The following is a 24,968-nucleotide window of genomic DNA, read 5'->3' as shown; positions in this document are numbered from 1 at the left end:
TCCACATGATGATGTTTAATTAAAAAGCTGTTGCGCACTGAGAATATAAGACAAAATTAGCCCGACTGGCTGGCCTAATAAAAATTATCAGCAAACCACAAACAGATCTCTACAACATGCTAATTAAATAAACAGCCAACAACCGAGGACTTCAAATTAAGAAGGTAAAAATGGCAGTGGAACAGAATAAAGGTTGTGAGCTCAGAAAACAAAAGCAAAATATAGCTGAAACAAAATGCAGCAGCATCCGTTTACTAATTCATAAGTTTTTCGCAAATCTCAAATGTAGGCAAATCAAGGTAAATCAGTTACAAAACAAATGGTAAGCCAAAATGAACATTTTAACAAGCTTTCTTGAGGCATTACAAAAATTAACATATATTTAAGACAGCAAGATTTCTATTTAAATAATGTTTTATACAAAATGAAGCAATTGTTAAACAATTTGGGCAGCACATGCAATAAACCCTATATTTGCCAAACCTTAAGTGATTACAAACAATTTAATTGATCAAAAGCGAAATGTGGCTTAAAGCAGGCAGTACCTTTCTACACGCTTGATGTTAAATTGAATTTTTGCAATTTTTATTTTTCCGGTTCTTTAAATATAATATAATAATAATAATTTTTCCAGCTGATTTTTATTTGTAGTTTTTTTTTCTTTGTATTTAAACTTATTATGTTGATGCTGTTGTTGGTAGCTGTCTAGCTTTTAATGTTTAATGCTTACATAATTTTTCAGTAATTATTATTAAATTATTTCCGTTTATGCTGTTCTGTTTCTGTTCGGTCAAACACACACTTATTCCCAGTTCGCCACCAATCCGCCAGTTGCTGCTCCAGCTGCCACTGCTGCTGCGGCTGATGTTGCTGCTGATGCTGCTGCTGTTGCTGCTGCGGCTGCGGCTCCAAGGACTCCGGTCCGCTGGCGTTTGCCGCCGCTGTTGCTCTTGGTACCGCCGCCAAATTTGCTGCTCCTAATGCTAATGCCGCTGCGAAGGCGGTAGCAGCGGCTGCAACGGCGAAGATGACTGCGGCAGCTGATGATCTTGTTGCTGCTGCTGCCGATGTTGCTGCTGATGTTGCTGTGGCGAGTGTTGGTGTTGTTGTGGTTGATGCTGCTGTGGCCGCAGTTCCTGCTGATATTGTGGCTATTGTTGTGGACAACCGCACGGCGGCCATTGCCAGTAACAATGACGCGGCTGCAGCTCCTCCTCTTCTGATTCTGACTATTGTAAACTGTTGATGTTATCTTTGTTGCTTTTGCTGTTGCTTTTACTGTTGTTGTTGCATCTGCTTTTACTGCTGCTGTTGTTGATGTTGAATTTGCTGATTCTGTTGGACTGCTGCAATCTGGAACGCATCACATAGCATACTTTCTAGTCCACTCTCGTGCCAGCTCATTGTATTTTTCCCGATCGGTTTTATATATTCTGGCAATCTCTGGAACAAGGGGATCGTCTGGATTGGGATCACAGAGTAGAGAGCAAATTGATAATAAGACTGAAAGAGAAGAGGGCACATATTAGCTTCGTCGTTTCAAAGTTTTAAAATCAAAGTTTCAAATGGACTCACCTTTTGAAATAGTTAATGCTGGCGACCACTGAGATCTTAATATATCGAGACAAATCGATCCATTGCTGTTAATGTTTGGATGGTATATGCGCGTTGTAAAAGCCACTTTGGGTGGTTTAAAGGGATAGTCTGTTGGAAAATGTATAGTTAAGAAGAATACACCTCCTTGATAAGGGCTGTCCGGCTGTAAGAAAATGTGAATAAAGGCTATTAGTAAAAGCTGACTAGCTCACTACACATATATCCTTTTGTTTGGTTTATTTAGAGGTCAAATCTTAGATTGCGCTCTCTTGAAAAATGAAGTTATAATCATGGTTTAAAATAAAACCATTTAGTTCTAAAGTAAATATTGCGAGCTTTAGACGCCGGCTACAATGTTTATAACAAGTTTAATGCATTCTTCTATAAGCGATTGTGAATTATACATGTATGATTACAAAAGCGCTTTTCCAATACGTCCAATCATTCTAAAGCATCTTTCTTATCAAATGACGTATTGGCTTTTTTTAATACAAACAAAGTATTATTTCATAACTGCATTCTAATTTAAATTAATGAATTAACAATCTGCTATTTCGAACAGTAAACAATCCCTAATCAAACCGAAAATAAACCAATACAAAGTATTTCAGGATACAAATTAAGCAAAGATAAAGATCCTGCTCGATTTCTCCGTGTGATTTCAAAATCCTCTTACCGGGCCCATTATTGTAGCTTGCCAGTGAAATACTGTAAGGAAAAAGTGATAAATAAATTAAACACTGGTTAAAACGTAGTTTAGATAATGTTAAAGAACCCTACAGAGCAAACAAAAAGTGCACTGCAGTAAACGCTCTTTGTTTGCTTTGATTTGCATTGAGTCCTGAAGGGGAATTATTGTGAGTACGGGGAGCAGATCTTAAATATTTGCATTTGATAATGGGATGCAGAATCTTAATATCTTAATATCTTAAAAGCCTTGAATTTGCACCTCGCTCAAAATTGAAGCGTATATTCCTCGCTAAAGTACTGTTCAAGAAATGAGTTCATACTTAGGAACTGTTTTAGTGAATTACTGCGTTAATAAAATAAAGTTTCAATAACCGCCCCGAAATGTAATCTCCTAGAAGTGCGATTCATTTCCCCCTGCCGAGGTTCGCCCTGTTTAGGCCCCAGTGTATGTGCAGCAAAGCAATGCAGCAAACTCGCTCTCGTCTAAATAAGTGCACCTCTCTCTCAGTGCCGCCCACCACCCCACCACTTCCTTGCTCATGGCCACGCTCTTTAGCGATTCCCCCACAAAAGAACAAACACAAACAATGCCAGCCAAAGAGCCTTGGCACCGACAATTGGCAGCACAGCGTCAGCAGCAGAAACAGCACCGAATGCTCTCCCCCCTGAAACAAAAACCAAATACTTATGGGGAGTATACCTATGCCGAGATACCCTGTAACCAGCCAGGCTCTATAATACACAGAGGAAGTTTATGCAGCTCTGCTAGGAAATGCATATCTATTTACAACTTAGATAGTGCTCTAAATGCTCATATTGTAAATGGCGGAAATCAGGATACTGCACATTCTAAACTGAATTCATGCTAAGCTAACCTTGATTATTATTGGCATACATGGCCACGAAGTCGATATATCCTTTTACCCTGCACAACATCGCATATATATACCCTTGTACTCTGTGAGAGAGCAGAGCACGAAACGTGTGGCAGTTGGCTCAGAATCATGGCCAAAACAGCGCTACTGGCCATGCCGTCAATGTCGTTCTGGGGAACGAATCGAATGCGACTGGGAAACCCTCTCTGTTTTGGCTGAGAACTGTGAACGGAGAACGGCGAACTGGGAACTGGGCCCTCGGTAACCAGCTGCTGCTGCCGCCTTGACCATAATTACACGAAATGCTCATTTGTCCATCTGCAGAATGGAGTTTGGGCCAGGAAAATGCGTCGGTACTCGGTGGTATTGTGTTTGCCATAACTGAGACGAAAGTAATCGCATAGCTGCAGCCATGTTGATTAATACCACTTAGGAAACAATCCATCATTTCCGAGCATCGCTAGGCAATAAAAACCCAGGTTGAGTCAAGTCATTATATGCAACAAGATAATATGAATAAAAGCAATGCATATTTCGAAAAAAAATTACAATGTATTGTAAAAGTTGATTAATTGGCATGCTGATTTGCCAAGTTTTCTAATCCGACCATGGTAGCTTAGCTCAAAAGCATTCAATCAACGCCGAGTTTTAAATACCTGATTAAATCATAAGGCTTCTTTTGTCGAACTACAATTTCAGTGGATTAATTCCACACACACACACATGGACACACAAGTGAATAGATAGCCCCACACTGAGCAGAAAATGCAGGGGGAAGTTTTCATGCACTCGAGTGAAAATTCGCCACCCAACCAACACCCAAAAAACCAAAATAAGCCCCGCCCTCAGCTGCAGTGCCCTTCTTTTACCCCAGTTCCTGGGAAATTGAAGGCAGGGTTTGCAAAAAGCAAAATGATAATACAAGCAGAGTGATAAGAACTGCGGAAATAATTAACTTTGTTCCTTAATATATGTACGTAGAAATAATTACGCTTATATACAGACATACTTTTAATTGTATATAATATGGACGTTTAAGTGCTGTTAATAGAAATCGAGTGAAATCGCCTCGCTGTCCGCCATTATCAGCAAACGATGACAATTATCATTATTATTTACTCTGTTTCATGGGAACTTGAATGAGTTCGATTTTCTTACGAGCAGAGAAACTGCAATTGTTAACGAAAGTGCTAGGAAATATAATATTCTTCAATATTTCGCCAATTCTAATTAATGTTTTCATTTGCATAAAAGTGAACTATGCGAAGTTTTGAGCTTCCGTAATTTGAATATATAAAAGTGCTGTAAAGCATTCACAGGAAACTTTTTATAAAGTTTTTCAGCTATTAATATAATTTATTTACTACTTTATTAAATTCTTTAGCTTTTTGCAGGATGATGTTAGCTAGTTTAGTTGACCTCTTTCTTTCTAAAATCTCGTTTCTCACAAAGTACGCCTGTGTTTTTGACCGAAATCGTCGGCAGCACGGCTATATAATTTGCGATTTCACTTTTTAGTGACGTCATTGGAGAGTGACCCCCATACGGCCCCCACCTCTCACCCCTTCCTCTTTGGGGGAGAGGGGGGCTTTTCAGTAACGGTTGTCTGTATGCAGTACAGCTCTACGTGCCATAACGTAACCGAATCCGATCCAAAAGCAGCGTGAATTTGTTGGCTAATTGCATGAGTTTTTGTGAGTTTTCAAATCGAGTTTAAGACAGCGCAAAAACAAGAACCAAGTCATGGCGATCAGCTGTTTGGAGGCCGTCGCTATCGTGAAATAAAGAACCAAATCCAAACTTGGCGCAAAAGAATCCCAAATTAGCAAAGTCCAAACCAAAAGTAACCGCAAATAGGCAAACAAACAGTGAACAAATTTTGTGCGTTATATGCCTAGTCACGATCGAAATCTATGACGTGGTGATGGTCAATCGACAATATTTGCACTTTTCATTAGCAATTCCGAGACGGAAACTCACTAGATATTGTTTCCCAGTATATACATATGTAAAATATGCCTAAAAAATGCTATGTATGTATATCCACGATCTATATAGTTCCTATTCCTATGCATTCTACATACAAGATATGACTCAAGACTTGACAACTCGGAAATATTTCGCATACTTTTTAGGTCTCGGCTCCCACACGATGTGGTGAAATCAAAGCTTGGCTTCGAACTTCCCAACATAATACCACTGACTCACTGCAAATCAACGAGATGTTGAATAACATCAACCATACTTACAATCATCTCCAACTGGACCGGCTGAACATTGTGCAGGTGGATCTCTGCCCAGATCTTGCAGTTCCTGTGGAACAAATACATTTTCAGATTAGTCGTTAAATATAAGCTTAAATAAAAGTTTTTAAGATCTGATGATCTGTGACTGGCTTGTTAGAACGCTTAATACATCACTTCAGAAAATACAGAACATTGGCAAGTTTTTTGATCTTTAGCTATGAAAAAGAACCAGTTTTTAAATAGTATACCTAATTTCTAATCAGACCTTATATAAGAATTTCCTTGCTGATCCCAACCAAATTTTCTAATTAGTAGGTTTCGTTACACCGAAAGAGTTCTCGAAATGGAAAATAGTCAAAAGTGCATTTCATGGCTATCCGCTTATGTTTTCCGGTAGTCGGTTCTTTTGTTTTGGTCTATGATGCTGCTTTATGTGCCGCGGTTTTCCGGGTGTGCGTACATGGTGTGTGGTTGACATGCAAATGATGTAAATTTTAAATGCAGAATTTAAAAACAGAATTGTGGGGATACAAAATAAACATTTTTATGCGAGTTTCGTTCGAAGCGAGTGCGAGCGAGAGGGAGAGACGTGAAAAATCAAGTTCGTTGGCCCGGACCACAAATGGCGCTGTCTCCTTCTGCCCCACCCCCCGCCCATTCGCTCCGTCCCTGTTGCACTCGCACGCACACAGCTGAGCGACTCCCCTCCCTCTCTCTCTCTGCCTCTTTGGCTCTTCATCACTTATCACAGCTGCCCCACACGCACACACATACACACTGCTACCAAAAGGGGAGAGAGAACAAGGTGTAAGGTAAACCGGCAAAAAAAAAAAAAACCCAAGAATATACATATAAAAAGAATAATGAAGATGAGCTGCGAAAGAAGAGCGCGACTCAGTGAAGAAGTGTGGGGAGGAGCAGCAGGAGGAGGGAGAATGAAGGAGAGCGAGAAGACTGAGCTTCTGGGTGTGTGTGCGTGTGTTTGTAACGGCACCCCAAAATCAGAGTGGAACACAACAAAAATAGCCGTCGCGAAAAACACCGTGTTTCTTTGCCCCATCTCACTTACTCATTTCGGGAATTGTACCTGTTGAGCAAAAATAAATTACAAGAAATTGTTACATTTCTTTTTTCGGTTGGAGTTGGAGCCGCTTATGACTCATATCAGACGAAACAAATAAAAGTAAAAAACAAACACACACACTTGTGCACAGCAAGAAATTTCGATATTAAGATCAATATTGGACCAGATGTACTGGCCATACACACAAAAGCTGCAGCTATTTAAAGTCTTTCATTTGTTATTAGGATTATTACCATAATGTGATTATATATAAAATGATTCAGTAAGGATGAGTGCAATCATTTCGTTCAGTGTACGTTCAAGTGAACTACGATCTGCGTTTAAGCTGACTGTTCTCTCTCGCTCTTTAACTCTCTTTTTTGGCAAATGGGGCCATCTAGAGAAAAAAAGACCTTTGAAGAATTGACCACAAAAAGGGGGGCGTGAGGAATTTTAAGAGTTTACTACAAAGTATACTTTTATTTCCGGTTTCCCGCTTGCCATTTCGTTTTCATTTAGGCAGGCATTAAAATGTTATAATGGAAAGAAAACTACGAAAAATGAGGAAAACTCAATGGCCATGACGCCGACGCAGGCAGCGCTGCTTTTGTCGAGACAGTCAGCAGACCCCTCGCCCCACACGCTCGAACACATACACACACCAACGATATTCTCACGCTCGCACACACGCATAGATAATGAACAAATTCCGCATTCACTGCTCATTTTGTATGTAAATTATGCTTAATTATAATTTATAACTAATTATTTGGGGGGCCCCTTTGGGCTGACGGTGTTTTGCAACACTAAGCCCTGCTAGCACTAACACACTTGCGCTCTCTTTGGCTCTGCCCCATTGCGCGAGCGAGACCGAGAGAGGCCTCAGCTGTCGCGGGCAAAGGGAGTGCGCCAAGGCCAGAGCGAGATGGCATGCAATGGCCATAGCCAAGTGATGGCGAGACTTTGTATTTGCGAGCGCGTTGGTGTGTGTGCGTGTGGGGTATGACTATGATAACCGGCTGCAAACGTAAAAAAAATCCCAATTTGCCAAGTAACATTTCCACAACTTCAAGATATTACTAATGCTTTTGAGGAAGGCTGGGATGACTTGGGAAAAATAGCGGGTTGTCAGGGCCTTGAACATGTTTTTTCCCAATCAAATTTTGGGGGGTAAAAAGGCATTTACTGGACAAGGACAAACGACGCGCAGGCACTTTAAAAATAATTATCGAAGCACGCACGCTAGAACCACTCTACCTTAATACATATACAAAAATATATATACTTGGGGGCAGCACCATTTCTGAATTATCAGCGCAAAAAGTAGGGTTAGGTTAATTTTATACGCTTCTTGCTTTTGCTCTGTTTTATTTTTTGCTGGATCTTTCTGCGGCGCTGGCAGAGTGTGCGTTTGTGTGTGTGTGTCTGTGGCGAGAGTGAGTGTGTGTGCGAGTGCCGTGTACAGCGTGTATTGGGTAACAGCGCCCGTAGAGCTGCGAAAACTCCGCCGTATAGTTGCATTAATGTAAATGCATCCAGGTGCCCGGCACACACGCACACTCACGCACACAAACAATGCACATTTGCATTGCACTTTCACGCACACGCATCGCACACACACACACACTCTCGCAGAAGTAACGGAAACGATGACTGCACCACACGTTGCCTTGCCCACCACACGCACACATCCCTTTTTCACCACCCTCAAAACTTCTAATCTGCTCCTAATTACTAACTTATTAATTAAATGGTAATGGTAACTCCACAGCTCAATTTCTCCCTTCCCTCTTGCACGCTTCTTTCCACCCGCTTCTTCTTTCTCTTTGTCGGGTACTACCTACGTTTCACATTTCTTGCATAAAATTTTTCTCCCGTTGAAAATTGATGTCTGTTCACATTTTTGCCTACTTTCAAATTGATGTATTGCCAAGTGTTCTGTTCTTTTTTTTAGTCCGATTTGCATAGTTTTTCGAGTTTTTCCTTTTTTCACATACCTTATTGATTCTTTTTAACGCCATTTTCTGATTGAAATTTGATTTTCTGGGTTGTGTGTGTGTGTGTTTGGTTGGTTGTTTGCTGGTGTTGGTGTCTCGCGTATTTCTTTTGTTCTTCGCACAGAATTGGGTTTTTATTCAATATATAATCCTCCTGCTTAGAATTGAACGAAAAACGAAACACAAAGCTGCGTTGCGCCTTTAGAACTTTGATGCTTAAATATGGCTCTCTCGGTTGTATGTCCCTTGTCACGAAATAAAGCAGCACCAGCGCACTGCGAGTAAAAACGGCGACCCGACGAAGACTACGGCGATGATTATTTTTTCACAATCAATGCGGGGCCTTTCGACCGTTTGTGCGAGAGAGACGACCGTACAAGAGCTGACACCGCTACGAAGCACTATTGTGTTGCCGAAGCGTGCGACCGAGTGAGACGAATGGTGTGCGTGTCGGGTGGTAGTGTTGCGAAACGGCAGTCCAGCAAAGCAGTCCAGCTATATGACCTTTTCGCTCGGGGTGGCCAGATCGATTGGGTGGCAACGCCTTTGTCGGTGAGGGGTGAATTAGTTAATTACAATTTGATTGTCAATGGAAAACTCATGTCATACTCACTTTAGGTCGTGATTGCCCGAAGAGGTAGCTTTACCGGCAGCGAGGTGGTGTTTTGTTTTTTCAAAGTACCTTTTTATCGGTGGTGCGTGCGCCCAAAAGCTTGCAATTTTTTTTTTGTAAATTTGTTAACACACAACGTGTTGCAGGCTGCCGGAATGTTTTCACTGAGCAATTTTGATCTGTAGGTGATCCGGGCTATTGAAATATTTCCGACTAGCTACTGGGTTGCATAATTGACAGGGCGTTAATTTGAAATTTAAATTTACGCCAGAGCGCTGGACTGGCAAGGCCGACTTGCCAATACTGGCTACTTATCGATATTACCCGTTGCGCCATCGATATTTGACTGCAATGCGTTAGTTGATTTTGATTTAATTATCCTGTAATGAATACATAGATCTTAAACTAACGTTTTCTATAAGAGCTGTAAATTTAACTGGGTAATTTAATTTATCTCCTCATTTTTTCACATATCCAATTGGCGCTACCGGATGTGTAAACAGCCAAGAATAGTGTGAACAGTTAAAACAATCGATGGTATCAGGAAGTAATCGGTGCAGTCAACTTTCGCGATACACCGATAGTATCGAATAAACATCGATTTGTTGTTCCAGCTCTAACTACCACTGTCTGCAAAATATTTTAAACAAAAGTGCTTCTTAATTAAGTAATTTACTTATTATTAGGGTTTCTTTTGTTTGGATCTGGGCCGAATTACGGTTGTGCAAGTGTTTCGTTTGGTTTGTTGGCGTGTTTATCCTAGTTTGGCGGCCCTTTGGACTCGTTCGTGTATCGCCATCTCGCTCCCACCCCCGCAATCGGCTTCGTGCGTATTTTTTTGTGCATTTTTACACAGAACTCACACTTTTGTATGGTCAAAGAATTTGTACTTTATTTTTGCACTTGAAGAACAAGAGAAAATGAAGAAACCGATGTGCAAGTGGTAATCACTTATTTTTGGCAAGCGGTGAACTTCGCTGACTTTTGACCAGCGAAAAAGATGGAGGAGGATAATGCCAAGGCCCTAAGTAATAACAACAACAAGACCAACAACAAGGGACGCCAGCAGCTGCAGGGACACGCCCACAGCACCGCCCACGCCTCCGTCGATATATTTATATTCGATTTATAGTAGCTGTAGTTGTAGTCATGCCAACAACAAAAACCCAAACACAGACAACAACAACTTGCAGCGAAGAGGAAGAAGCGGCGATAATACGAGAAAATTGCGATACGCCAATGGCGACCCCAGCAAATACAACAACAGCAAACACAACAACTGCAGCAGCCACAACAACAACAAGAACAGTAAATACGCACAGACAAGAAGAAGAAGCACCGGCAGCAGCCGCAGCAGCAGTTGCATCCACATCTAGTGTCACGAAAACAGCAGCCGCAGCAACAACAACAGCAACAATAAACATATTATCCGCTGCAGCGGGATGCCACAAGCCGTTATTCTTCAGCCGCCGCTTTCAGGACAAACGGAACTTTAGCTCGCTACCGCTCTTCGTCTACGCGACCTCGCCCTCAACGCACGCCCACTCAGCGGACGGAGTAGGCGTGGCCAAGGAGGCAGCCGCTTTTTGCCACAAGGTGAGTTTGTTGTTCAGAAATCTAGATAAACTTTAAAATAATTATAGGAGAAATAGGAATCTCAACGATTTTAATTGTTAATCAAACAAAAAAGTATAAAGTTCGAGCTACCAAAACCAACAGAGCCAACAAAAATAATAAAGTTCTGCTTAAAACAGATAGTTTAAAATTCAGGGGATCAATTTTGCATGCCAGAATTGTAATTATAATAAAACCCCCATGGGTTTTGTTACTCGTTTTCCACCTTTCACTTGCACCCGCTCTTTCCGCTCTGAACTTGCGTAATGGATCACTTCCGCTGCACTTGCAACTTGGGTCGTGTCATATCTGAATATGTAATTCCCGCCCAATTCATTGTTGTTACAGTAAGCTCGGCCTATAAAGAACAGCGCTGCATAAATCTATATCGTTTCTTTGGATATACCAAAATGGGTTCTTGATTCCGATTATGAATTCAATTATGGTATTTGAATTAAATTGTAAATAAGTTTATCTCAAAACAAATATACTTTCTTTGCCTGATGAGTAGCTTATATTCATATAGACATGGCTTCAGGCAAGATGTAATCTTGGCATGGCACTTTTTTGCTCTTATAGCCGCTTACTACTGTACTATATTTATAAACTTTCTGCTTGGCTACCGCAGTCCGCCTATCAGTTCCTCTCGGAAACCGGTGCATGCAGAATCAGATCTCCATTGGAAATGCGTTTTTAATGTTAATCACGAGCGGCTTTAAAAACTGTTTACACTGCGTTTATTTGGGGCTGTGTTTTTTGTATATTTTCATATCAGTGCCTTTTTTCGAGTTTCTGCAGTGCGGTGATCGCTCAAACGTGTCAGACATTAATGAGCCAACCGCCAACCGCCAAAGCCGAGCGTAACTGTGCTTTGTCTCATTTTGGTGGGCGAAGGGGACGAGGAGAGGAGGGGCAGGGGGGGATGGGCGGTATGGGCAGGTGGGTACAGGTGCAGCCATTGACTGGCGAAGCGCTCTCCTTTTGTTGCCGCCCGCTTGCGGTTCGTTCTCTCCCAACCTGCCTCCCGCCCTTCCTCTCTCGCTCCCTCGCATGCCAACCATACAGTCTGCCCTCTCTGTCGCGCACTGCAACGCTTCACTTGTGCTTCACTGTGCTTGTTGTTTTTGTTGCAGTTCAGTGAGTTGCGACTTGTGCGCTGCTGCTCATAAGCTTCATTAACGTACGGCAAACGCAGACAACAAAGCTCCCGAAACAACAAATGTTTGCCAGTATTTTTGCCCAGCTTCGGTTTTTCCCGATGCTACACACATTTTTACGGTCTGGAAAAGTCGGTAGGAATGGTCAGAGGCATCCTATTGTTCATTTCCTTAAAACATGATGGGAGTTAAAGGTAATTTCCTGTTGGAAAAAAACAAATAGATTCTAATACAATAATAATACAATTCGAATAAAAATAATCTATTTTAATTTAATTTTTTCTACGAGAATAATATATGTATGTTTAAAGAATAATAATAGAAACATGAGGCAATTGTGTAATGCCTCGTATTTATTGCCTTTTAGACCGTAAAACCTGGTCAAAACATTAAATTTACATAAAGTTGCAATAAGTTGTAAACCTTTTTTATTACCAACGTTCAATATTATTTTTATTATTCAATCAAATTGAGATGCAATCTGCATTTTAAATATTTCCCTTACGTATTTCTCATGCTTTCTTTTCAAATTTGATGATCAGATCGTTTGACACTTTCCACTGGTTTACTGCGCTCTCACACGTGGGTTTCCCAGAAAAGTGCCCAGTGGGTGTGGCACCATCGCATATGATATGCCCCATTCGGTGTGATAGGAATGTTTGTGGGCGATATTTTCCTGGCACAGTGGAACATGCCACTCTGTGGCAGCTTTCTATACACTCTGATTGATAAGGTAGATGGAGCCTAGAGTCTTATCAAATAGTTAGTGCTAGAACACGTCAAAGAATAAGAATTTAAACAGGTTGTAATAAATTAATAAGAACTCTCTTATTCCCTTCAATTATGTTATTTAAAGCTTGAGAAACAGGCACCTTTTGTGTTCAATGTGTCAATATTTAATCTTTTTTTCCAAGGTGGCCCAAAAAGTGTAAATAATGCCTTAAATATCCATTTATTTACCAATGCCACTGTGGCCACTGTCGGTCATGAACCGAAAGTTTCAGCCTCTGTTGTTATAATACAATTACGCTGCTTTGCTGTTAGATCAGTCCTCCTTGTTGGGTGTTGTTTACATTTTCAAATTTAAATCAATTTTGTTTCTGATTGCGGTTTAAGTGGCAGGTTCCAGTACCCGGTCCCCAGTTTTCATTTTTCAGCCCCATCTCTTGTCTGTCTTCATGTTTATTGCTGCCATATGTGCTCGGTATCTGGATCTGTATCGGTCTGTGTGGCATTCTCGTGTTGTCAAACAATGCGCATATGGATACAGTATCCGTATCTGAATAAATGTATCTTTTATTACCCATATATTGTGGGACAGTTGTTTTGGGTGCAGCGCAAACAATTGTCGAAACGATCTCTCATCTCCCTCGCCCTTCGCTTCCATTTCTTTAGAAATATGTTTTTGATTGCCTTGGCACCCTGGAGACCTCCTCGTTTCCCACAACTTTTTCTAGCCCCCGTTTACATTTCACTTACAATCAATATTGTGCCCTTTTTCCATTGAGGCGATATGTATCTGCATCGATTTATTGCTACTTATTTGAAATGGTTTGATTTTGTAAGCCAATTGTTAGTTTTGTTTTATTTTATCAATCATAGTTATCGTAGAGTTTCCGCCTGAAGCTCGTTTAACTTATAATTACGGGTGATTTGGCTATCTTGAAAATGGAAAAAGCGATAAGATAAAATGACCAAATATCCATTGCGACTAAAAATAGATATATTGCAAGTGAATACGCACAAAAAAGTTGCAATGAAAATCGTTGTGTATTATACACAAACACATGATTTGCCATTTCATAGAGATTAGATTAAAATTGTCAAAATCTTCCACAGACAGAAACTTACAACAAATACTATCAAATAAGTACGAGCCCCTAAACAATTTGACGTATCAGCTGGTATCTGTTTGCCCAATTAAGTAGTAGTATCTCCCTGGTACTTCAAAAAAACCATTCCAATTCCCTTCTAATCTAAACCGTTTGCCCTACAAAAATAAAACCAAGGGCGTAGCACTCTATACTACTATATATCAATTTCACAACAAATCCATTGATTTTGTGGAGTGGTTCTCACTTATCTTGCATGGAACCAGGGGCTTGATTCGCATCCCTTAAGGTCAAAGTTCTTTTTTTTTTTCTATTTGCATGGTTCTTATAATCAAAAGTCTGAGATGTCATGAAATGTCATGTTCCAAAATGATTATACCCCTTAGTATTCGAGTAAACGGGTACTAGATTCGTTGAAAAGTATGTAACAGGCAGAAGGAAGCGTTTCCGACCATATAAAGTATAAATATTCTTGATCAGGATCAATAGCCGAGTCGATTTGGCCATGTCCGTCTGTCCGTCGGTCTGTCTGTCTGTCTGTCCGTCTGTCCGTCCGTCTGTCCCTCTGTCTGTCCGTCCGTATGAACGCTGATATCTCAGGAACTACTAAAGCTAGAAGGTTGAGCACACAGACTCCAGAGACATAGACGCAGCGCAAGTTTTTCGATTCATGTTGCCACGCCCACTCTAACGCCCAAGCATATAAAGTATGTTTGATATGCTAACAAAAAAATTATGATCAAAATTCTCTAACGCCCACAAGCCGCCCATAACCTCCATGCCCACATTATTGAAATTTTGTTGATTTTTAAAATTTTTTTTATTCTTTTGCCAATTTTTATCGATATGACAAGAAGATTGTTTACCTTTCTCGTTCGCACTCCCACCAGCTGAGTAATGGGTATCTGATAGTCAAGGAACTCGTCCATAGAGTTCTCCCTTGTTTTTAGATTGGATAGATTAGATAGTAAATGGGAAAAATAAGGAATTACCAACTTTAGTGAACAAGCAAACGTTTGGTTATTTAATTAAATGCTATTATACAAGTACTCTACAATCTAGATCTTCAAACTAACGCCGGCGTAACCCCTGGCATTGAGCCCAGTGACCTGGTAGGTGGTGCCAGCTGGTTTCGGCTGGTCGAATTTGTTGGCGGTTGTCACATACAAAATATCCAAGTTGGGACCTCCAAACGCCACCGAGGTGATTTGTTTGGTTGGAATTTTGATCTCCAGCAGGATTTTACCGGTGCTGCATTAAAAAGATTATTTATTTGATAAGATTATAACATATAATATTGAATTCGAATGAAGGACGATAAACTCACCTTGGATTCACCTTGAAGACGGTTCCACCGTTGAAGGTGGCCACGTAGATATTGCCCTCGGTATCTACGGTCATGCCGTCAGGGAACAATGGTCCTTCGGGGCGGATTTTCCTCAGATCGAAGACGACCTTGGGGTTGCTCACGGCGCCAGTGCTCTGATTATAGTCATAGGCCAACACCTCGTGGTTGTTGGTGTCGATGAAGTAGAACTTCTTGGCCTTGACATCCCAGGCCAGGCCATTGGAGATGCCCACCTTCTCCCGGATGGACTTGGGCTGTCCACCGGCCTGCCAGCTGTAGAGATCACCGTTCCATTGGGTGAAGATGTCGCCACTGGTGGCCATGGTGCCACCGTAAAAACGACCATTGGGATCAGTTTTGGCATCATTAATGCGGTTGTCCTTCCGGTCCGGTTCCACCTCAAACAGGGTGCGAGTGACCTTGGCCACGGCGGAGACTCCATCCCACTGGACGATGACCGTGCGACGACCGCATCCTACGGCAAACTCCTGTGGCTTGTTCTCAACCGGCAGAATGAAGGAGGCAAACTCCTCGCCCTCGATTTTCGACTTGTACACCTTGTTCTGCTTGAAATCGTAGCGATTAATGCCGGCCGATTCGAGGTCCACGTAGTACAGACTCTGGCGATCCACATCCCAGTGGGGTCCCTCGCCAAGGGCGGCGTAGGAATCGGGAAGAGCTTCAACCTTGTACGACATCTGAAATGTGGAATATTATTATTACGGGTTTTCATGTTCGCTCAGTTCGAAATTTCCGATTAAATGACAATGACGGCAACGTATTATATAGAAATTAATTTTCCATATATAAATATAATTGAGCATGAACAAGTAACACTCTCTTTTTTTCTCACCTTTTGGAAACCGTTGAATACTTCTCGGTCAGCTAACGTTCGCAAACTGAATTGAATCCGGTTAGTTAAAGTGTTTTTATAGAGGTTTCCAGACCTACACATGGCAAATTGATAAGCAATTATTTAAGTTTGTACACAACTGTTATCAAATTATGACACCAACACAGAAAAACACAGGCTAAATTAATTATTGAGGTAGAAACCCTAATCTATGATGGTGCACATTTTCAGCGACACTTGAATAAGCTATAGAGAGAGCTGATAATTTACTTAACGAATCGGCAGCAAACATTATTTATTAATTTTGTATTCATAACTTTTAAAGAGAAACTGAAAAACGTTTAGTTAAGATGTTTTTATAGAGATTGTTAAACCTATATATTTCAAATTGATAAGCAATAATTCAAATTTGAACACAACTGTTATCATCGTGTTAAAACAACACAGGAAAACTCCAAAATTAAATTATCGGTTTAAAAACCTTGTCTACGATGGTGCACATTTTCAGCGACTCGAAAATTCTATAGAGATTCTGATACTTTACCTAACGAATCGAAATTGCATTATTTATTCAAAACTATTAAAGAAAAAGTGTGCAATCATCCACACTCCTGATCTTACAAATCGAAATGATTATCAAATATGTGTTGTCTTATCATGTCCTCAAATTGCTTACAGAAAAATAACCCCATTTGCAATCTCCACACACATTTTAAAGAATTTATCAAACATACAAAGTCAAGCTGTTGTCCCTTTTCATAAAATGATACATGCTTGTAGATATAATTAAGGCTAGGTTTGCTTTCATATTTCATTTTGGTAGCCATGACAAGGCGCATAAAGTGTATGGAAATGAAAGGTCGTAAAACCATACGATTTGTCTTATCAATTTCCATAAATAAGCAACTCAAACTCGAGTTGTTTTTCTTTTGAGAGCGCGAGCAAGCGAGCGGGTCATTGATTAAACCTTTAGCCGTGGTTCCATGGCAACTTGGTCTTGGTGTGTTGTGCCCTTCACGTGTCCCACTAGCACCCCAACGAAGTGGAGTGGAGTGGAGTGCAGTGGAGTGGAGTCTCTTAAACAAACCTACTACATGGTATGATATTAGTTTGCCAACTGTGCCAACTGCGCCTCTGTCCCGACTCCTTGGCGGGTAATTAAGCAGGGAGGTGGAGTCAGATAAGAAAGGCCGTCCACTTGGACAGTGGGTCACTCGAGCGTTGTCTCCCCGCTTTGGTCTTCTGCTGTACTTGTCCATGGCGGCTTTTTCTCTCCTTCATATGGCTGGGCAACATCAACACCAATGGCAACAGCCATAATAAAAACTAATGAGTTGATCTGCTGTTATACCCGCTGTTCGTAGTTTGTGGGGTATACTATAATCGTGCAGAGACTTCAAGTTAGAAATAAACAATGAGATCTATAGTATATATAATAAAAAATAAGCAGTGTACTTTTTTATTTATTGACTATTAAATTTTTTGATTTTTGGCGGAAGCAAAGTTCTTTTTAAATTAAGGCATAGGTATCTTATAGTCGCAACGTTCGTTGTCGGTTCTGACTTGCTGTTGCTGCTGTCCGATGTGGCTGATGTCTGCTATGTGTCTTTGGCCCAGTGCATTACCCTTTGCCACACTTTCCACGCTTGCATTCTTTTGATTTCTTTATTTCTTTTGTGCTCCGGAGTGCTCGTGGAGTTCTGTCTTAATTATCTGTAATTGATTACATCTAAGCGGGCGCCCTAAGTGGCGATTGTTTACCTAGAAATTAAACGCACCTAACAACAAATACAGTGCGTAAACAAATGAAAACAAGGCGTGTGTCTAGAAGACAAACAACCTTTGCGTTGATAGGATCCTCAAAAATAAAAGCCGAAGATGATGCAGCAGATGCAGGTTTTGTATTGATACATAACAATGCTCTTAGGTGCTCGAAAACACTTTCTCTTTGAGTTTGGCTCACTCTGAATTTCCGGCTGCTCTTTATTCAGCTGGCTGAATACGAATTACTCACTCAATATTATAATAAAACAGGAAAAGGTTTGGATTTTGCCATATACCCCTAGCAAAAGTAAACAATTTTATTAAAATATGAAAATTTTCTATTTAAAAATTTAAATTGGAATAAAAAGCTAGCTGTAAATCCATAAAAGACCCAGTTTTGTACTGGCTCCTACTCAGCGCTCACATGACTCATGCCAGTCAAGAGCTCAAGAGCTAGCAGCTGCGAGGGCTAGCAGTTAGCCGCTAGCCAGTTTCACTCGATTTCCGCTCTCTCGCTCGGCGATTCGCTGCCCGTAAATGTATCTTTTCTCTCTCCGTAAATGTATCGCATTCAGCGAAACTCAACAAACTGCTCGCAGCTGTTGGGTTGGACTCGCGCTGGCTTTATTTTCCTTTAGTTGTTTAACAATTGCAGAGCCGCGTACAACGCGATAACGCTTTGTTGGAATTATTTTTTTCCTCGTATCTCTGGTACTGAAATTGTATCTGCAAGATACACGTATATTCTTTTGCCTAGCGCACGCACGTGTCTCAATATTTTGTAAGCAAATATATATACATAACCAAATGCAGCAACAACAAACCTAGTGTTCAAGGGCCCCAAACAAAGAGCAGAGACTGCGTCATCTGATCTCGGGCAGCTGAATCACTGCACAACCTTTATTCTCCAGCCGAGTGTGCTTAAGTGTCTGTGAATTGCAATTGTGTGCTGCGAAGACGCGCTTCGATCGCGTTCTACATTTTCGGTTCGGTATAATTTAAGCGGCTCGCACTACGAAAAAATAAACCAAACCCACGAGATCGCATATCTCTCATTTTGCATACTAAATAAATCAATAAATGATATCTAGTTTCTGACGCCCAGGTATTACGAAACCCCGGCACTAAAAGTGAAATTTTAAACGCAACAACCCAAAAGCCCCCGTAGCAAAATCGAAAAATATTTATCTCCGTGTGTTGGCAAAAAAAAAATAAAAAAGAAAAGAAAATGAAAAGTGACTTGTGACCGTATCAGAGAAATTAAATGATTCCACAGTCGAAAATATCAGTAAATGAAACCGAAATAAACCCACTTAGACATCGCAGCTCATTCATTTGGATTAATCAATTTTCATTTTCGGACAACCGACCAACAGGCATGCTGCATAGCGACTTCAACATTCTAACTGAGACCCGTTTTAAATGAGATTTAACTAGATAAATGGTGCGTATCTTCAATCCTACTTACATATGTAGTTCGTATAACCCAAATGCGCCTTGATAAATTGAATGTCTTCCACATCGGCTTACTCAAGCCTCTAGCGGAAGTCGAAATCGCTTTGAACAGATTTTATAACCGATTGATTTTAATGTTGTGGTATTTCCTTCACATGATTCTAAAATAAATCAAGTGGAGAAGGGGTTTTCACCCAAAAAAACAGATGACTTGAGGTTAGCTTTCAATGGTTTGCTACTACGAATTGTAGCAAATATTTTTAAAAACTACTCCTACATTTTAACTAAAATTCTGTACGAAACAAAAAGTATTCCAATACAATACTAGTTTAATATTACAAAAAATTAACAAAAAACCAACATTCAGCTTTTAATATAAATATTAAAATGAAGGAAAAACATATAAATTATTTAAGGAAGTATATGACTCAGCAATTGATATATTCGTATTACTGCATTCGCAACTACTCATTGCTTGTTATTTCATTGTGTTTAATAATGTTAAGTAATGTTTCTCTGATGAAGGCTTGAGTTCAACCACCTCTAATGCACCCGCATTCCCGTCATAACCTTGCCCAATGCGAATTATTTACTGATCCCATGCCACCCCAATCCCTGCCTGCATACTATGTAAATATTATATATAAATGTATGTTTTTTGCAATGCATTTTACTGCTTTCCCCCCTTGTAACCTTGTGCATTTACTTAGCTAATTGCATAACAAGCTTCCAAATGACCAAGACAGCGCCGCTCCTCGCTTCTCACTGTGTTTATCTTGTTAATTAAGAATATAACTAACTAGTGGTTAACTTTTAATTGTTACTAGACGGTAATTTGTATGCAAGCCCACAGCTAGAATTTCGTTTACAGATCGTAAGAGTCTGCTATTACTTTAGCCGGGTTCTGTTCGAGTCACTTGTGTCATTCATTTCGGATTGATTATGCACGGTCTTGACTCGGTTGAAAGCACACCCCTCTGCTTGTTTTATATACCATGTTACTCAACTTGTGGCATTTCCATGCGGGCTTTTTTTATATATTTTTTTTTTGGTTTAACTTCCCCGGCCAAGTCGGTTCGCTATATAGCAATTATTATTGTATACAACTCACTTTATATCTATGAAACTACGTGTGTGTGTGCTTTGCCCTCTTTGTTTGACTTTTGCGCGGCTTCGTTGGCATTTTTAATTGTTTTGGCTGCGTTTTGTACCCTTTTTATGTTATTGTTTGATTCGGCCTTTTTCCGCTTTTTTGTTCGGTGAAATTTGTCGCCAAAGCTTTGAATATTTCATATTTCCAGCTAAATTAAAACACAAAAACTCAAAACGTAACTTGTCGCTGCCAAACGTTGGTTAATTAAGTTCTCAAACCAATTGGTTGCCTTTCTATTTCACTGTTTTATTTTTCCAGTTCCGCTTTGACTTTTGTTTTCTTTTCGTTGATAATTGCTTTATCTGGAAATTTAAAAAGAGCAGTGCAAAATGGAGAGCAAAGCTAACTGGAAACGTTTTCTCATTGCAATAACTTTCGATATTTCCCACAATATTGGTAAAAACTTCTTAAATGTATCTGAACTTATTTTCAAAACTGAGCTTTTGCTATGTATAACCCTTCACTTTTTGATACATCATAGCTTATGTATGTGGGGAACACGCCTTTATTAGTTTGTGATAATTCATTAGAGAACGTTCTTACGGCTATTATTCTACCCTTGACACAAAAACGATTGTATCTTCATACCTGCATCAAACACCTTCACACTTTTTTAGTACGATCTGTGGTTTTCCTACGTCTGCTCGGCTGCTTGCAGTTTTCGAGCTTGATCGCTTTGCAGTTTTCCAGGTTTGTTGTTTTGCAGTTTTCGAGTTTCACTGCCATGCAGTTTTCAAGTTTTACCGTCTTACAGTTTTCCAGTATTATATCCCAGGACTTTTCCAACTCATCAGAGTGTTTCTTTGCAGATTCTGCCTGTAAAATTTCGTCTTTTTTTAGATTGATTGTTCTTGTGTATTCCCTAGGAATTTCTTTCTTTTGGCTATAATTATCCTTTTCCTGGGATGTCCTCGGAATTTTAATTACTTTGCACTTATCCTTCTTTAGACTTTCTTTTTTTCGTTTATTGCACTTCGAGGCATAATCGCCTGCTTTCTTAGGGATAAGACTATCCTTAACCGCCTCATTACTTTTTTTGGGACAATCTTCCGCTTTTTGGGGTTCTTCCATTCGTTTCATATTAGCTTTGAATTGAGCTTGTGTTTCTGTGTTCATCTTGGGAGATTTTACGGTCAAGTTGTTCTTTTTGGGACTTTCTTTAGTTGAACAGATATATTCCTTTTCTTTGTTTACAGCCAAATCTTTGCACTTTTTCAGCTTACTCTTTTTTTTCCGCCTTAAACATTTTGACGCTCTTTCGATAATAGGACATTCTTTCTCTTCTTTCAGCTTTATAGATCTTTCAGGCTTACTGCTCTTTAGATTTGTACACGATTTACTTGATGCCATTTCTTCCGCTATTTTGAGTTCATCCATCCGTTTCGTATCGGATTCCGTTTGAGCTTGACTTTCTTTCTTCAGCCTGAGGCATTTTAGGGCTAGGTCGTCCTTTTTGGGACATTGCTTTTCTTCGGTTATTGCCAAATCTTCGTTCGGTTTTTGCTCACTAGGTTTTTCCAGCTGCGAGAGACATTCTTTGGATATCAGAGATGTTTCACACTTACTGCTCTTTAGATCTGAACAGGATTTACTTAAAGCCACTTTCATTTCCTTGCAACGCTGCTTTCTGGCCAATTTTCGACAGCGTTCTTCCTCTCGCTCTGCCTCAGTTGGCTGTACAAAGGTGAACAGCCGGAAGGTAAGCATGTCTGCCGACATGGCGTTGACCAGCACTACCGTTCCCTTTTGACCTGGCTCCAGGATGTCCATCTTGGCCAGCATCTTTAGGCCCGATTGCATGATGCGACAGTAGTTTAGGCTGCCGTAAACCATTTCCTTGACGAGGAGTGGGAAAACGCCCCGAGAGAGCGAGGCTTGAGCGGCCCTATGTTGGCAGCCGGTGAGCATCACGATGGGACACGGCGGCCTCATATGACTGATCATCTGGGGCACAATGGAGCACGGACTGGCCACTACTATGGCCTGAGCCTGACCCACCGTAGCCGCCTCTGCAATTGCCGTGGTTACCGCCGAGATGTGATTGGCGGCCTTCATCCGGACTTCTCTTCTGAGGTTGTTCTGAAGGCTCTCATACCATAAAATCGACTCGACTTTCTGGCAGATTCTGGCCATGCACTGCACACATTGCAGCGGGTACTTACCCTTGGCCGTTTCATCGGACAACACGAGGGCATCACAACCATCAAAGATCGCGTTTGCCACATCAGAGGACTCGGCGCGAGTGGGACGTGGCTTGGCTATCATCGAATTCATCAGTTGGTTGGCACAGATTACAGGCTTTCCCACTTTGTTGCACTTGGCCACGATCGATTTCTGCGCCAGCGGCACAGCCTCCAGTGGTATTTTGCTGCCCAGATTGCCAAGGGCCAACATTATGCCATCGGATTCGCGGATTACCTCATCTATGTTCGCCAGACCCTCTCGGCTCTCGATTTTGGAAATGATCTTTATGTGCTCACTTGATGGACCCAGTGCTTGGCGAATTTCCCTGGGGGCTCTGGCATCGCGAATGAGCGACGCAAAGATCATGTCCACCTTCTGATCCGCGCCAAACTCCAGGTCCAGCTTGTCTTGCTCGCTTACGGCGGGTGTGTCATCCGGTATGCCTTGTGGATGGATTTCCGGGCCCTTGGTGTCCAGGGCGATGGCCAAGCTCCTGGGAAGACCCGTTTCCTCCACATACATGGAGATGGCCTTACGAGCCGCCTGGATTGCCTGGCAGTGGCAATTGTGGCTGCCTTGGGACATGTCCAGTCGGACCACCCTCATCCCAGCACGAATAAGTTCAAGCAGAACTTCCGGATGGTTGGATGAGGGTCCAATGGTGCATATAATGCTGGTGAGGGGTAACCTCCAAGATGGTGCTTGGAACTGAAGGCGCGATTGGTAGTCCAGCTGGGAGAGGTAGGGTCCGCGGTCCAGCTGGAACTTCTTGGGTTCCTAGTGAAGATTGTTTGATTAGATTGTGATTTAAATATTAAAAACCCAAGGTCGCACCATCTTCCTGTTGCATTTGTCGGCATAGCAGCGCAATCTAAGGCTCGATGGAAAATTTGAACATGGTGACGCAACGCAGAGGTTTGCCCTCTGACCAAAATATACGGCGTATTTTCGAATTTTGAAAAAATTTCGAGTATTGCAAGCAAAAAATGTGTAAAATTTAATAAAAATCTGAACTGTAAGGCTAAACAATTATGATCAAAGCGGAGATAAGGATGTCTGCACTAAAATCTTTTTAGTGCACCTCTATTATATATAACTCAGACAACTGGTTTGAACACACCTTCGAAAACCTTATCGCAACCCACATTCGAAAGCAATACGAAATACGTTCATTATACTCTATTGTTTGTTGTGCCACGAGTTCATATCAGCCGATGTTTTGCTCTGAAACAGAATTTCCATTCTGTTACTACAGTCGCTCAAATAGACTGAATCATTCATTTGCGTAATTTGCCAAACTCATCGCAGTTATTGTTTTGTTTGCCTAGAACACGAATGCATTTGCCACAGCTGTCTGAATAATACAGTGCACTAAAGATATAGTGGGCAAGTTGTGACCTTGAGGTCCTGAAAAACAGCTAAATAAAAAGGCCGTTATTTGCACTTTGGTTGGTTGTCTAACATTCGACTTAAAGCCGCTCGTACTTTTTGTATTTCTGACTTGTGATATTTCGCACATTCGACAATTCACACACACATGTGTGTGTATGTACATATATAAGCCCCCACTGCACCCGCCCCTGGGAAATGGCACATTGCCGATAATACATGCTTATATATACTTCAATTTACTTTTTATTTATTTGCAAATTGAGTCGTATAATAATATTATAATAACTCGGCTACAATTGTCATGTGACTTTTCGTATAATAAGGCGTTCGGATTTTTCGTCACGACTGTTGAGTACCAAGTAATTGCGTTTTCGGCTCTCCTTTCTTGAATTATTTATATGAATTATTTAAATAAGTGCGAGTTTTATTTGGTTCAAACTGTGCAAAGTATTACACTTTGGTCCTAAAGTTTAGAATAATGCTTACGGAGCAAGTTATACCCCGATTCGGCAGATAATGGGTATATTTTATCGTTTAACTTTTGGTTGATTGCTGTTCATTTTCAGTTTTCATTTTCGGCTTGCTTTGTGTGCTTTTGTGTTGTGTTTTTTTTGTCATTGCCTTGCTATTGTTCGCTTGGCTTTTCTCACTCTCGTGCCCTGTTCTACTTTCTATGGCGCTGATCTGATCCATGGGTGGATTGAAGAGTTTCGAGACGGATATCGGGCTCGGGCTCACGTACATGGACGGATGGATGGGATGCCGGGGATCAGAGTGTATAAATCATCATAATTTCGTAACAATTGAATTTAGAGTGTAATTGCCGTAAATTAGATGAAATTGCAATCACTGAGAAATAATAATCAACAGCTGAGTCGAAACTAAATGGAGTTGGAGTCCAAGTCGAAGTCGAAGTGCAGAGCACGAGCCGCTGGTTTGTCGATGGGAGCATTGAGCCAAGTTGGGGCATAAATTGCGCTAATAAAGCGCACAATTAAAGTCACCATCGTCGTCGAGCAAATTGGCAACACTTTCCAATCGAAACGAGTTGCAGATTCGCTTTTGCCGCTCTGGCTCCGCTGACTTGGCCATTTTCATAAATGCAATAAATGTAATAAAAACTAATCTAACTAACG

General features: G+C 40.9%; 4 protein-coding genes across 9 annotated transcripts in view; 1 reads left to right on the top strand and 3 right to left on the bottom strand.

The window, feature by feature from the left end:
• Positions 1–381: 381 nt before the first annotated feature.
• Positions 382–9,323, bottom strand: LOC6537276 (ubiquitin-conjugating enzyme E2-17 kDa). Its single transcript, XM_002097798.4, has 6 exons — positions 9,081–9,323; positions 8,468–9,011; positions 5,411–5,474; positions 2,273–2,304; positions 1,576–1,759; positions 382–1,503 (listed from the first exon to the last, which is right to left on the bottom strand). The coding sequence occupies exons 2-6, from the start codon at positions 8,489–8,491 to the stop codon at positions 1,364–1,366; spliced, it is 444 nt and encodes a 147-aa protein (XP_002097834.1). The 5' UTR covers positions 8,492–9,011; positions 9,081–9,323; the 3' UTR covers positions 382–1,363.
• A 351-nt stretch (positions 9,324–9,674) lies between these two features.
• The window catches only part of LOC6537274 (nucleoprotein TPR), a 55,501-nt gene continuing 40,207 nt past the window's right edge, over positions 9,675–24,968 (top strand). For 3 of the 6 annotated variants that reach the window (XM_015192759.3, XM_039376815.2, XM_002097796.4), the window contains exon 1: positions 9,675–10,676. In XM_015192759.3, the coding sequence (XP_015048245.1) occupies positions 10,230–10,676 (447 nt within the window). In that variant the 5' untranslated portion in view covers positions 9,675–10,229. Of the gene's footprint in view, positions 10,677–18,282; positions 19,093–24,968 lie in introns of those variants that run through there. The other 3 variants (XM_039376814.2, XM_039376812.2, XM_039376813.2) reach the window with 3 other exon arrangements.
• On the bottom strand, positions 14,680–15,972 carry LOC6537275 (regucalcin). Its single transcript, XM_015192765.2, has 3 exons — positions 15,885–15,972; positions 15,011–15,729; positions 14,680–14,934 (listed from the first exon to the last, which is right to left on the bottom strand). The coding sequence occupies exons 2-3, from the start codon at positions 15,727–15,729 to the stop codon at positions 14,742–14,744; spliced, it is 912 nt and encodes a 303-aa protein (XP_015048251.1). The 5' UTR covers positions 15,885–15,972; the 3' UTR covers positions 14,680–14,741.
• Positions 20,845–23,376, bottom strand: LOC26534903 (pyruvate kinase). The gene is made up of 2 exons (XM_015192764.2): positions 23,275–23,376; positions 20,845–23,217 (listed from the first exon to the last, which is right to left on the bottom strand). Exons 1-2 carry the CDS (start codon positions 23,275–23,277, stop codon positions 20,860–20,862), a joined length of 2,361 nt encoding a protein of 786 aa, XP_015048250.1. The 5' UTR covers positions 23,278–23,376; the 3' UTR covers positions 20,845–20,859.

This window comes from Drosophila yakuba, chromosome 3R (genome assembly GCF_016746365.2).
Source record: "Drosophila yakuba strain Tai18E2 chromosome 3R, Prin_Dyak_Tai18E2_2.1, whole genome shotgun sequence".
NCBI lineage: Eukaryota > Metazoa > Arthropoda > Insecta > Diptera > Drosophilidae > Drosophila > Drosophila yakuba.
Note: the sequence above shows the minus strand (reverse complement) of the source record. Positions and strands in the feature narration are given on the sequence as shown.